This window comes from Oncorhynchus kisutch, linkage group LG24 (assembly GCF_002021735.2).
Source record: "Oncorhynchus kisutch isolate 150728-3 linkage group LG24, Okis_V2, whole genome shotgun sequence".
Lineage (NCBI taxonomy): Eukaryota > Metazoa > Chordata > Actinopteri > Salmoniformes > Salmonidae > Oncorhynchus > Oncorhynchus kisutch.
In genome coordinates this window covers 9907719-9921167 of record NC_034197.2, presented here as the reverse complement: position 1 = coordinate 9921167, position 13449 = coordinate 9907719, and the positions used below count along the sequence as shown (strand labels likewise).

Genomic DNA, 13449 nt, shown 5'->3' with positions numbered 1-13449 from the left:
AGTAACCCGAACGACGCTGGGCCAAATGTGTGCCGCCCTATGGGACTATCCCGATCACGGCTGGTTGTGATACAGCCCGGGATCAAACCAGGGTCTGTAGTGATGCCTCTAGCACTGAGATGCAATGCCGTAAACGGCTGCACCACTCAGGAGCCTTTACCATGGGTATGACAAAACATGTATTTTTAACGCTCCAGTTTATAATAGCAATAAGGCATCTTGAGGGTTTGTGGTATATTGCCAATATATCACGGCTAAAGGGCTGTATCCATAAGAACAGCCATTAGCCGGGGTATATTGGCCATATAGCACACGCCCTCGGGCCTTTTGCTTAATTATTATTCAGGTAGAATAATAACACCACTGACTGGACATCAACCAACTAGGTCGAATGTTCTCACAGTCTTACAGTACACCAACCAATCACCTACCAAGCTCTCAAACATCAGCACAGAGACAAAGTGGAGTCGGAGTTCAACGGCTCAGACACGAGACGTACGTGGCAGGGTCTACAGACAATCACAGACTACAAAGGGGAAAACCAGCCACGTCGCGGACACCGGCGTCTTGCTTCCGGACAAGCTGAACACCTTCTTCGCCCGCTTTGAGGATAACACAGTGCCCCCGACACGGCCCGCTCCCAAGGACCGCGGGCTCTCGTTCTCCGTGGCCGATGTGAGTGAGACATTTAAGCGCGTTAACCCTTGCAAGGCTGCCGGCCCAGACGGCATCCCTAGCCGCGTCCTCAGAGCATGCGCAGACCAGCTGGCTGGTGTGTTTATGGACATATTCAATCTCTCCCTATCCCAGTCTGCTGTTACCACATGCTTCAAGATGTCCACCATTGTTCCTGTACCCAAGAAAGCAAAGATAACTGAACTAAATGACTATCGCCCCGTACCATTCACTTCTGTCATCATGAAGTCCTTTGAGAGAATAGTCAAGGATCATATCTCTTGCACCTTACCTGTCACCCTAGACCCACTTCAATTTACTTACTGCCCCAATAGGTTCACAGACCATGCAATTGCCATCGCACTGGACAAGAGGAATACCTATGTAAGAATGCTGTTCATTGACGGGCCGCCCCCAGGTGGTGAAGGTAGGAAACAACACCTTCACTTTGCTGATCCTCAACACAATGGCCCCTCATGGGTGCGTGCTAAGCCCCCTCATGTACTCCCTGCTCACCCATGACAGCGAGGCCACGCCCGCCTCCAACTCAATCATCAAGTTTGCAGACGACACAACAGTAGTAGGCATGATAACCAACAATGAAGAGACGGCCTACAGGGAGGAGGTGAGGACCCTGGGAGAGTGGGGCCAGGAAAATAACCTCACTCAACATCAAAAAAACAAAGGAGCTGATCATGGACTTCAGAAAACAGCAGAGGGAGCACGCCCCGATCCGAATTGATGGGATCACAGTGGAGAAGGTGGAAAGATTCAATGTTCCTCGGCGTACACATCACTGACAAGCTGAAATGGTCCACCTCAAATGTATATACTGTATTCTATTCTACTGTATTTTAATCAATGCCACTCAGACATTGCTCATCCTAATATTTGTATATATCCTAATTCAATTCTTTTACTTTTGCAATTTGTGTGTATTGTTGTGTATTGTTAGATACTACTGCACTGTTGGAGCTAGGAACACAAGCATTTCGCTACAGCCGCAATAACCTCTGCTAAACATGTATATGTGACCAATGACATTTGATTTGATTTGGAGAAATTTGATTTACCCTAAACTGGCCTTTTGAGTTGGGGAAAGTGTGCATGTTCATAGTGGATTAGTGTCTTTACATGGGATGTGAATCAGTATGTTCTAACGGGGAAAAAAGGACAAATACCCAAATGTGTGAGACTCTTACGGTGTGGTATTTGCCCAGCTGCAGCAGTGAGGGGAAGGTGTCTTGGTGGGCCTTGCTGACTTTGTTGACCAGCTCCTCCAGTTCCCCACTCAGCTCATAGCTCTCCGGCGGCACCAACTCCTCCTTCACGTCCTTCTTCTTCTTGTTCCTGTCGTTGCGCACTGCTAGGGAGGAGAAGAGGAGGAGGAGGATTAAGAGGAGGATGAGGTGGAAGAGGAAGAGAGGAAGAGCAGAAGGAGGAACACAGCAACAGGTGAGTGAGGACTTCCGTTAGCTTCCCACTGACTCGCCGCAATTCGGTGATGTTGCGTACCAGTTAGTGAGCCATATTATACAATCTAGCTCATAACAGCACTTAAACAAAGTGATGACACTATCTCTCCATTCACTGTTATCTCCCTCCCTCTTCCTCCCTCCCTCTCCCTCCTCCCATTCTTTCCTTCCTCTCAGGATATCCAGAAATAGCAGGGGGACAATGTGATCCACGTCCTAACACACATCCCACACAAACAATACACCCACATAAGTGTCCCATGGGCAAACCTTCCCACCACTCACCTCACCTCGCACACACACTCTCACAGACATACACAGTCACATTGAGTAAATTGAGCTCTTTGTGACCAAGAATTTGCTAACACTCTCATTGTTTTTGTATTTGTCATAACAGAATGATCCGTTGGAGCCAAGTCAAAAAAGGCTATTTTTACAGAGAGCGACTATACTGAAATGAAAGTGCGAACGAAAGGTGAGGGGTTTTGGTAGGGCAAGGGTGTGTTGAGATTGAGATGACTAGTGAAACACCTAGTCTGTGTCCCTAAGGGCACCCTGTAACCTAGAAGGGCACTACTTTGCACCGGATAAAAGCAGTGCACTATATAGGGAATAGGGTGTAATTTGGGACGCTGGTTCGCAGGAAGAGTCATTTCGTAACGTGATTAGTCACAAGGGTGGTACTGTGCCCAGTCTTTCCAAATCAGTACCCTGCTGCTTCTTCGTTTCACTTCCTACTTCCTCCTGGGTGAATCATTTTAGATCAAACTTTACCAGCGACTATCTAAAAGCATATTGAGTGCTTTGTTTATATACTCTGAGTGTGTGTGTGTGCACTTCCATGTGTGTGTGTGTGCACTTCCATGTGTGTGTTTGTGCATGAGCGTGTGTGCTTGCATTCCTGCTTCCGTATCACAGGGCCTGGATGTCCTAGGTCAGTAGTCCCCATCCCCCCCAGCCTCGCTTACGTCTCTCACCTTCCTTGGACATGCCGACCTCGAAGCACTTCTGCAGTCGGCAGTACTGGCAGCGGTTCCGGGTGACCTTGTTGATCTGGCAGTTCTTGTCCCGGTGACAGGTGTACACCATGTTCTTCTGGATGCTGCGCCGGAAGAAGCCCTGGAGACGAGAGAAGAGAGGGGGAAGGAGCACATGAAACGCGGCCCGGTGGAGGGAGTGACATTGTAACGGCCACGTTATCTTTCAACCTTTCATTTCTGTTCATTTCTCAGATCCCGGGATTCCCGACTGAAACATTTTAGCACGTTTTGTACTGTTATGACTTCCTCATCCAGGCTTTGATCTCGTACATTCTCATGGCGACGCCTCGACGTCCTGTGTTCAATACTTTCACCCTCTCTATCCTTACAGCGTTCCCGACGTCATACTTTTGGACATTAGAAACGAGACCATTTGCATGCTGCCTGCCAGTGTTACGTTTGAGTGTTGTCAGTGCGTGTGATGATGCTGGTGATCATGAAGCACAAGCAGGGGCCTCCTCACCTTGCAGCCCTCACAGGAGCTGACCCCGTAGTGATAGCCGGAGGACTTGTCCTGGCACACGAAGCAGGGCTTGTAGATGCGTGGCGGGGGAGGTGGAGAGGGAGAGCTGGGGACCATCTCCTCTGAGCTGGTGCTCTGGGTCTCCACCGCTGCAGAATATAAGAGAGGTAGATGAGTCCTTTGATTTTGGTTACATTTTCTAGCTTGCAGTCGAATACTGCTGTTAGCGAGCCAGTTGCACTCAGTCACGCTTAGGTTAGACTACACCAAATAAAGACGGGGAGATTTTGGCTGACTATTAGTAGTGAGAAGATAGACACAGTCAGAATGGAATGGAAGACATGACTTTTAGTCCCATGTCCCCAGTGCACCCTACCATCATTCACCCTAAGGCGGCAGCACTGAGCCCTCAGGTCACAGATCAGAGTTCAGTGTCTGTTTTAGAGTTGGGAGGGGCTGTAATTGACAGAGGTAAAGAAAACAAACCATTTTACAACAGGCAGATAAGTGGAGGTGTGATTAATTAGATTGACAGATCTCAGTCACTGATAGGGCCTGGCGGCTGAATGGGCGGGGCTGTGGCTGCAGCTAGGGATCCCTCATTCCACAGTGACTCACTCACTGAGACTGGCATCCACTTGCCTCAGGAGAAATCTGCCACTCGCCCCACAAGGTAGCTAAGGTATGGGAAGATGAGAGAGCAAAATGTCCATGCACAACTGGTGTCCGCTTCGGTCTGCCCCTCCCACTGCTGCAGACTGCAGACTCAAACCCAGTCCCACACGCTGACTGCCATAACCACTAACGTCACAGTTGTACCTTGAGTCACATGCTCCTACGCTAAATTAAACATAATTATGTTTGAAATATGCTCCTTTTGGCACTGAGCTACACCACGTCTGGATTCCATACTTCCCAAGAGAGACACACTCACACACACAGAGGTGCGCGCACGACACACGCGCGCACGCACGCACGCACGCACACGCCAACAGACATGCCGCCACCGGCACCGCCACACACAGACACTGACAAACACACATACACTGCACACTCTCAGTAACAGGCACACACATGTTGACCCCCCCGTCCCCGTCCCAACACCACTTCTTTCAACTTTCACCCCTGGTCACCCCTCAAACTTCAACGCCCCAACTTCTCCAGCTCCAGCCTCCAAAACGCCACCACCCTCTGACAAACAAACCCTATATTCCTCTCATTTCCTGGCCCTAAATTCCTCAGCTTGGCCCTGTCAGGGTTCAATAGAGGCCCAGACTTATAAGCTGGCCTATAAAGATAGTCTCATGGCTGGCCTGGAGGCCCCATCCCTGCTGGCCAGGCCTTTACTAGGATCCAGTCACCTTGGGCAAGCTATTCACACCACCAGCTGTAGACCCAGGCCTGTGAAAAACAGCAGCGAAAATCATAAAATAAAAACAGGGAGGCTCTAGAATTCTAACTTTTACTGCCTCCCGCTAACACCTTCAATGGACACCACAGGGCTAGCTTACAATTAACCTACAACCCCCCCTCCTCCAGTCCCCCTTCCCTCCTTTCCTCCTCTCCCCCTTTCCCTCATACCCAAACCACCAGCTTGCCTTTTTTACGAGAGAGGGGACTTCAAAAAGAAGGGAAAAGGGGGTATAAAAGGAGGAGTGTGATTAAAGAAAAACGGAGAAAGCCAGGGGACAGAAAAGGGGAGGGGGTGAGAGGAGGACACAGTTGTTGCCGCTCAGGGCTAGCTTTGTTCGATACCAAGATGACCATTACTGCTACGGCAGTTAGCTACTGCTGCTGCAACTCTGCTACTGTTACTACTGCTACTACTGCTGCCACTGTAACTCTGCTAGTGTTACTACTGCTACTGCTGCTGCCACTGCAACTCTGCTACTGTTACTACTGCTGTTGCCACTGCAACTCTGCTACTGTTACTACTGCTGCTGCCACTGTAACTCTGCTACTGTTACTACTGCTGCTGCCACTGTAACTCTGCTACTGTTACTACTACTACTGCTGCTGCCACTGTAACTCTGCTACTGTTACTACTGCTACTGCTGCTGCCACTGTAACTCTGCTACTGTTACTACTGCTACTGCTGCTGCCACTGTAACTCTGCTACTGTTACTACTGCCACTGCTGCTGCCACTGTAACTCTGCTACTGTTACTACTGCTGCTGCCACTGTAACTCTGCTACTGTTACTACTGCTGCTGCCACTGTAACTCTGCTACTGTTACTACTGCTGCTGCCACTGTAACTCTGCTACTGTTACTATTGCTGCTGCCACTGTAACTCTGCTACTGTTACTACTGCTGCTGCCACTGTAACTCTGCTACTGTTACTACTGCTACTGCTGCTGCCAGTGTAACTCTGCTACTGTTACTACTGCTGCTGCCACTGTAACTCTGCTACTGTTACTACTACTACTGCTGCTGCCACCTTAACTCTGCTACTGTTACTACTACTACTGCTGCTGCCACTGTAGCTCTGCTACTGTTACTACTGCTGCTGCCACTGTAACTCTGCTACTGTTACTACTACTACTGCTGCTGCCACTGTAACTCTGCTACTGTTACTACTGCCACTGTAACTCTGCTACTGTTACTACTGCTGCTGTAACTCTGCTACTGTTACTACTACTACTGCTGCTGCCACTGTAGCTCTGCTACTGTTACTACTACTACTGCTGCTGCCACTGTAACTCTGCTACTGTTACTACTACTACTGCTGCTGCTGCCACTGTAGCTCTGCTACTGTTACTACTGCCACTGTAACTCTGCTACTGTTAGTATTGCTGCTGCCACTGTAACTCTGCTACTGTTACTACTGCTGCTGTAACTCTGCTACTGTTACTACTGCTGCTGCCACTGTAACTCTGCTACTGTTACTACTGCTGCTGCCACTGTAACTCTGCTACTGTTACTACTGCTGCTGCTACTGTAACTCTGCTACTGTTACTACTGCTACTGCCACTGTAACTCTGCTACTGTTACTACTGCTGCTGTAACTCTGCTACTCTTACTACTGCTGCTGCCACTGTAACTCTGCTACTGTTACTACTGCTGCTGCCACTGTAACTCTGCTACTGTTACTACTGCTACTGCTGCTGCCACTGTAACTCTGCTACTGTTACTACTGCTGCTGCCACTGTAACTCTGCTACTGTTACTACTGCTGCTGCCACTGTAACTCTGCTACTGTTACTACTGCTACTGCTGCTGCCACTGTAACTCTGCTACTGTTACTATTGCTGCTGCCACTGTAACTCTGCTACTGTTACTACTGCTGCTGCCACTGTAACTCTGCTACTGTTACTACTACTACTGCTGCTGCCACTGTAACTCTGCTACTGTTACTACTACTACTGCTGCTGCCACTGTAGCTCTGCTACTGTTACTACTGCTACTGCCACTGTAACTCTGCTACTGTTACTACTGCTGCTGTAACTCTGCTACTGTTACTACTGCTGCTGCCACTGTAACTCTGCTACTGTTACTACTGCTGCTGCCACTGTAACTCTGCTACTGTTACTACTGCTACTGCTGCTGCCACTGTAACTCTGCTACTGTTACTACTGCTGCTGCCACTGTAACTCTGCTACTGTTACTACTGCTGCTGCCACTGTAACTCTGCTACTGTTACTACTGCTACTGCTGCTGCCACTGTAACTCTGCTACTGTTACTATTGCTGCTGCCACTGTAACTCTGCTACTGTTACTACTGCTGCTGCCACTGTAACTCTGCTACTGTTACTACTACTACTGCTGCTGCCACTGTAACTCTGCTACTGTTACTACTACTACTGCTGCTGCCACTGTAGCTCTGCTACTGTTACTACTGCTGCTGTAACTCTGCTACTGTTACTACTGCCACTGTAACTCTGCTACTGTTACTATTGCTGCTGCCACGGTAACTCTGCTACTGTTACTACTGCTGCTGCCACTGTAACTCTGCTACTGTTACTACTGCTACTGCTGCTGCCACTGTAACTCTGCTACTGTTACTACTGCTGCTGCCACTGTAACTCTGCTACTGTTACTACTGCTGCTGCCACTGTAACTCTGCTACTGTTACTACTGCTACTGCTGCTGCCACTGTAACTCTGCTACTGTTACTACTGCTGCTGCCACTGTAACTCTGCTACTGTTACTACTACTACTGCTGCTGCCACTGTAACTCTGCTACTGTTACTACTGCTACTGCTGCTGCCACTGTAACTCTGCTACTGTTACTACTGCTGCTGCCACTGTAACTCTGCTACTGTTACTACTGCTACTGCTGCTGCCGCTGTAACTCTGCTACTGTTACTACTACTACTGCTGCTGCCACTGTAACTCTGCTACTGTTACTACTACTACTGCTGCTGCCACTGTAGCTCTGCTACTGTTACTACTGCTGCTGTAACTCTGCTACTGTTACTACTGCCACTGTAACTCTGCTACTGTTACTATTGCTGCTGCCACTGTAACTCTGCTACTGTTACTACTGCTGCTGCCACTGTAACTCTGCTACTGTTACTACTGCTACTGCTGCTTCCACTGTAACTCTGCTACTGTTACTACTACTGCTGCCACTGTAACTCTGCTACTGTTACTACTGCTACTGCTGCTGCCGCTGTAACTCTGCTACTGTTACTACTGCTGCTGCCACTGTAACTCTGCTACTGTTACTACTACTACTGCTGCTGCCACTGTAACTCTGCTACTGTTACCACTGCCACTGCTGCTGCCACTGTAACTCTGCTACTGTTACTACTGCTACTGCTGCTGCCACTGTAACTCTGCTACTGTTACTACTGCCACTGTAACTCTGCTACTGTTACTACTGCTGCTGCCACTGTAACTCTGCTACTGTTACTACTGCTACTGCTGCTGCCACTGTAACTCTGCTACTGTTACTACTGCTGCTGCCACTGTAACTCTGCTACTGTTACTACTACTACTGCTGCTGTAACTCTGATACTGTTACTACTACTACTGCTGCTGTAACTCTGATACTGTTACTACTACTACTGCTGCTGCCACTGTAACTCTGCTACTGTTACTACTGCTACTGCTGCTGTAACTCTGATACTGTTACTACTACTACTGCTGCTGCCACTGTAACTCTGCTACTGTTACTACTGCCACTGCTGCTGCCACTGTAACTCTGCTACTGTTACTACTGCTACTGCTGCTGTAACTCTGCTACTGTTACTACTGCTGCTGCCACTGTAACTCTGCTACTGTTACTACTGCTGCTGCCGCTGTAACTCTGCTACTGTTACTACTGCTGCTGCCACTGTAACTCTGCTACTGTTACTACTACTGCTGCCACTGTAACTCTGCTACTGTTACTACTGCTGCTGCCACTGTAACTCTGCTACTGTTACTACTGCTGCTGCCACTGTAACTCTGCTACTGTTACTACTGCCACTGCTGCTGCCACTGTAACTCTGCTACTGTTACTACTGCCACTGCTGCTGCCACTGTAACTCTGCTACTGTTACTACTGCTGCTGCCACTGTAACTCTGCTACTGTTACTACTGCCACTGCTGCTGCCACTGTAACTCTGCTACTGTTACTACTGCTGCTGCCACTGTAACTCTGCTACTGTTACTACTGCTGCTGCCACTGTAACTCTGCTACTGTTACTACTGCCACTGCTGCTGCCACCTTAACTCTGCTACTGTTACTACTGCTGCTGCCACTGTAACTCTGCCACTGTTACTACTACTACTGCTGCTGCCACTGTAACTCTGCTACTGTTACTACTGCTACTGCTGCTGCCAGTGTAACTCTGCTACTGTTACTACTGCTACTGCTGCTGCCACTGTAACTCTGCTACTGTTACTACTGCCACTGCTGCTGCCACTGTAACTCTGCTACTGTTACTACTGCTACTGCTGCTGCCAGTGTAACTCTGCTACTGTTACTACTGCCACTACTACTACTAGAGATAATCATTGTCCACAGCCTAAATTCCTTCCCAGAAACATCTTGAGGTAAATCTGTTAAATCTGTTAGAGGAATAATCCCAATACTAAAGTAACAAATCACCCTCTACTCTAACCACTTTGAAAAGAAGTGACTGTGTCTGGACTCATATTCCCTATATAGTGCAGTACTCTTGACCCAGGTCAGAAATGGGCCGAGGTCAAACGCCATGCACTAAATAGGGGATAGGGTGCCATTGGGTATGCACATTGTTTCTGCAGCAGTGGAGCTGCAGCTATCCTCGTGGCCTTGAATGTATCAAACACAGGGAACGAGTGGAACCGCGCAGAATGTGCTGGGAACCTGTGTGTTCAGTCAATAATAACAGCAGTAAACGGGCCATGTGTTGATGAGTCCTTTGAAAAGGACAACTCCTGTGTGGGGTCTAGAAATGGATACTGTCCGTTGCTGACTGACACCGTCTGAGTGGCGGAGAGGTGGAACAAGAGAAAGAGGGGGGGGGGGGGGCAGCGAGAGAGAGAGAGAAGGGGGATGAAGTGAGAGAGTGAAAGATAAACTAGGACAGAGACGGAACTGCTTGCTGCCGTGGTAAAACAGAATACGACTCCTTTTCTCTCTCTCTCTCACACAGATGCACGCACACTCACACACACACACACGCACACACGCAAACACACACCTATCCAAATACCGCTCCACATTTACCCCACCCCAAGAAAGCAGGCCCACATTTAATGATCAATCAACCCCCCTGAGCCCCTTCCCCTGTCTTTTCATGTCTACCCCTGTCCCCCAAACCCAGCTCATCTCTGTTTAGAAAACAAATGCTTCTGAAATGAGAGGCCCTCTTATCAGTTCTGAAGCCTGGACCTCAATTTGCATGACAATCCCCCTCTGGAGGTCTGCAGGCTGGTGATGGACGAGAGGTGGGTGGTAGGTGGATGTGTGGGGGCTATGTGTAAGGGGTGACAGAGGGGAGGAGAAGAGAAGAGAGGAGGGTATAGTTGAGTTATGAGTAGCCACTGCTCATTTCCTGCTAAGTATCAGTTTACCTCTAATCCCTCTCTTTCAATGGCCTCTGTACACAAGTGGCCCAGCTGCACTGGCCTGGCCTACACTAATCCCCAGTCACACACACACACACACACACACACACACAGAAACGCACCACACACACACACACACACACACGTAGGCACGCGGACACGCGTGCACAGTGCACACACACACAAGCATGCACGTACACACACACCCCTCCATCTGCGGAGTTACATCAGTAACATCCTATCACTGCACCTCATTAGACGTGAAATGTAAGTGCACTAGACAGAAATAGCCGTTTAGCTGAAGGTCATTTACATTCAATTCTAGGTCAACATCAACTGGGCCAATTGACTTCCCTTGATGTTGAACCGATCCAATAGAAGAAGGAGAGAATGAAGGGAGGACAAACAGAGAACAAAAGAGAAGGGGCTTTCTGGAGATTTTCAAAACCTGTCTTTTGTTTTGTCTGAGTGGAGTGGAGTGGAGTGGAGTGGAGTGGAGTGGAGTGGAGAGGCAAGGAGAGGAGTGGAGAGGCGAGGTGAGGAGTGGAGAGGCGAGGTAAGGAGCGGAGTAGGGTGGAGAGAGGAGGAGTGTAGAGGCAAGGAGTGAAGTGGAGATGGGAGGAGTGGAGTGGAGAGGAGTGGAGAGGGGGAGGAGTGGAGAGGCAAGGAGAGGAGTGGAGAGGCAAAGGAGAGGAGTGGAGAGGCAAGGAGCAGAGTAGAGAGGCAAGGAGAGGAGTGGAGAGGCGAGGTGAGGAGTGGAGAGGCGAGGTAAGGAGCGGAGTAGGGTGGAGAGAGGAGGAGTGGAGAGGCAAGGAGTGAAGTGGAGATGGGAGGAGTGGAGTGGAGAGGAGTGGAGAGGGGAGGAGTGGAGAGGCAAGGAGAGGAGTGGAGAGGCAAGGAGAGGAGTGGAGAGGCAAGGAGCAGAGTAGAGTGGAGAGAGGAGGTGTGGAGAGGAGTGGAGAGGGGAGGAGTGGGAGAGGAGTGGAGAGGCAAGGAGAGGGGAGGAGTGGAGAGGAAAGGAGAGGAGTGGAGAGGGGAGGAGTGGAGAGGGGAGAGGTGGAGAGGGAGAGGAGTGGAGAGGCAAGGAGCAGAGTAGAGTGGAGAGAGGAGGTGTGGAGAGGAGTGGAGAGGGGAGGAAGTAGAGAGGAGAGGAGTGGAGAGGCACGGAGAGGGGAGGAGTGGAGAGGAAAGGAGAGGAGTGGAGAGGGGAGGAGTGGAGAGGCACAGGCAGAGGGGAGAAGTGGAGAGGAAGGAGTGAAGTGGCGAGGAGGGAGAGTGGAGTGGCGAGAGGAAGAGAGGAGGTGTGGAGAGGAGTGGAGAGGGGAGGAGTGGAGAGGCAAGGAGAGGAGAGGAGTGGAGTGGAGACAAAGAGGGGGAGCGGAGTGTAGAGTGGAAGAGACGAGAGGAGATGGAGAGGAAGGGAGAGGAGTGGGGAGAGTGGAGTGGAGAAGGGAGGAGAGTGGAGGGGGGGGAGAGGAGTGGAGAGGAGAGGGGTGGAGGAGGAGGGGAGAAGGAGTGGAGAGGAGAGGGGTGGAGAGGAGGGGGAGAGGAGTGGGGGTGGAGAGGGGAGGAGTAGAGAGGGGATGAGTGGAGTGGAGTGGAGAGGAGTGGAGAGTGGGTGCAATAACAATTGAATTGTGAACAGAGCAAAGGCTTGACTGTTGACTGTGTGCCTCATAGAGCTGGGACGATAAACCGGAAATTATCAACACTGACCCGCGCCAACCATTTATCGAGGGCAGTGAACTGGTATCGATAATCACGATAAGTGAGAAATTAAATAATAATAATAATTAAATAATAAATCTGCTATACAGGCTATTACTGATGGTACATTTGATAGTTACAACATTCCTAGGAGTAGTAGTAGTTGTAAGGGTATGGTAATATACGAAAGTAGCTTAACTGGTGCAAATGAACATTATAAACATATCATTGTATTTCTCATTATTCTGGTATGGCTCTCTGTCCATATCGCCCAGCTCTAGTGCCTCCGGCGTTTTGTGATGTTGCACAACCCTCATTTTAACCCGAGCAGCTAGGCTAGCATATGACACCCTGGCAGAGGAACAACTTTTCTTTCACAATAGACTGCCTGTCGATGTGGGTCTACGTGACTGTGGGTATGATTGAGTCTTCACTGGGACACTGTTCCAGAGAGTCTTGGCATGTGAGTGAGTGAGGGTGTGTGTGTGTGTGTGTGTGTGTGTGTGTGTGTGTGTGTGTGTGTGTGTGTGTGTGTGTGTGCTAGCCTGTATGCGAATAGAACTGTGGACTTTGAATTCAGAGTGGGCACTCTTCCAGCCAGTGGCTCTGCCCAGTCTCTGCAGGCTACACTCCTCTGCTCTCGGCTTCCACACACTGTACTGCTCTGAAGTGCCGCGCTGCTTGTATCTGCTGGTTGTGACGCTGTTTATCGCTCTTTGTATTGGCCGTGTTTACTGCAGACGGTTACATTCCACCGATGGCCACATCTCTAACTTCATTACTGAACCCACAGCTGTGTTTTATTTCCCTTGCATGTCACTGTCAGAGGCCAGAGAGTGAGATGAGATTGGCCGAGACTATCTGAACGCTGTGTGTGTGTGTATGTGTGTGTGTACTGTGTGTGTGTGTGTGTGTGTGTATATACTGTGTGTGTGTGTACTGTGTGTGTGTGTGTGTGTGTGTGTACTGTGTGTGTGCGTGTGTGCCTGCGCGTGGGCACGCGTTTTGTGCTTTGTCTGTGTGCCCTTACAGAAAAACCACATGATTTGACTTGTGGAAAGTCACATGACTAAGTAAGGGTGTCCTGTGCACGTATGTGTGAGGCAGT

The 13449-nt window shown here is 49.6% G+C and overlaps 1 protein-coding gene across 11 annotated transcripts in view; it reads right to left on the bottom strand.

Moving 5' to 3' along the window:
• LOC109869484 (retinoic acid receptor gamma-A) overlaps window positions 1-13449 on the bottom strand; it is an 81058-nt gene that overhangs the window by 4616 nt on the left and 62993 nt on the right. For 3 of the 11 annotated variants that reach the window (XM_031804306.1, XM_031804307.1, XM_031804311.1), the window contains 3 exons: window positions 3654-3802; window positions 3119-3269; window positions 1857-2041 (listed from right to left, as the gene is read on the bottom strand). In XM_031804306.1, the coding sequence (XP_031660166.1) occupies window positions 1857-2041; window positions 3119-3269; window positions 3654-3802 (485 nt within the window). The remainder of the gene's footprint in view (window positions 1-1856; window positions 2042-3118; window positions 3270-3653; window positions 3803-13449) is intronic. The other 8 variants (XM_020459670.2, XM_020459673.2, XM_031804308.1 and 5 more) reach the window with 7 other exon arrangements.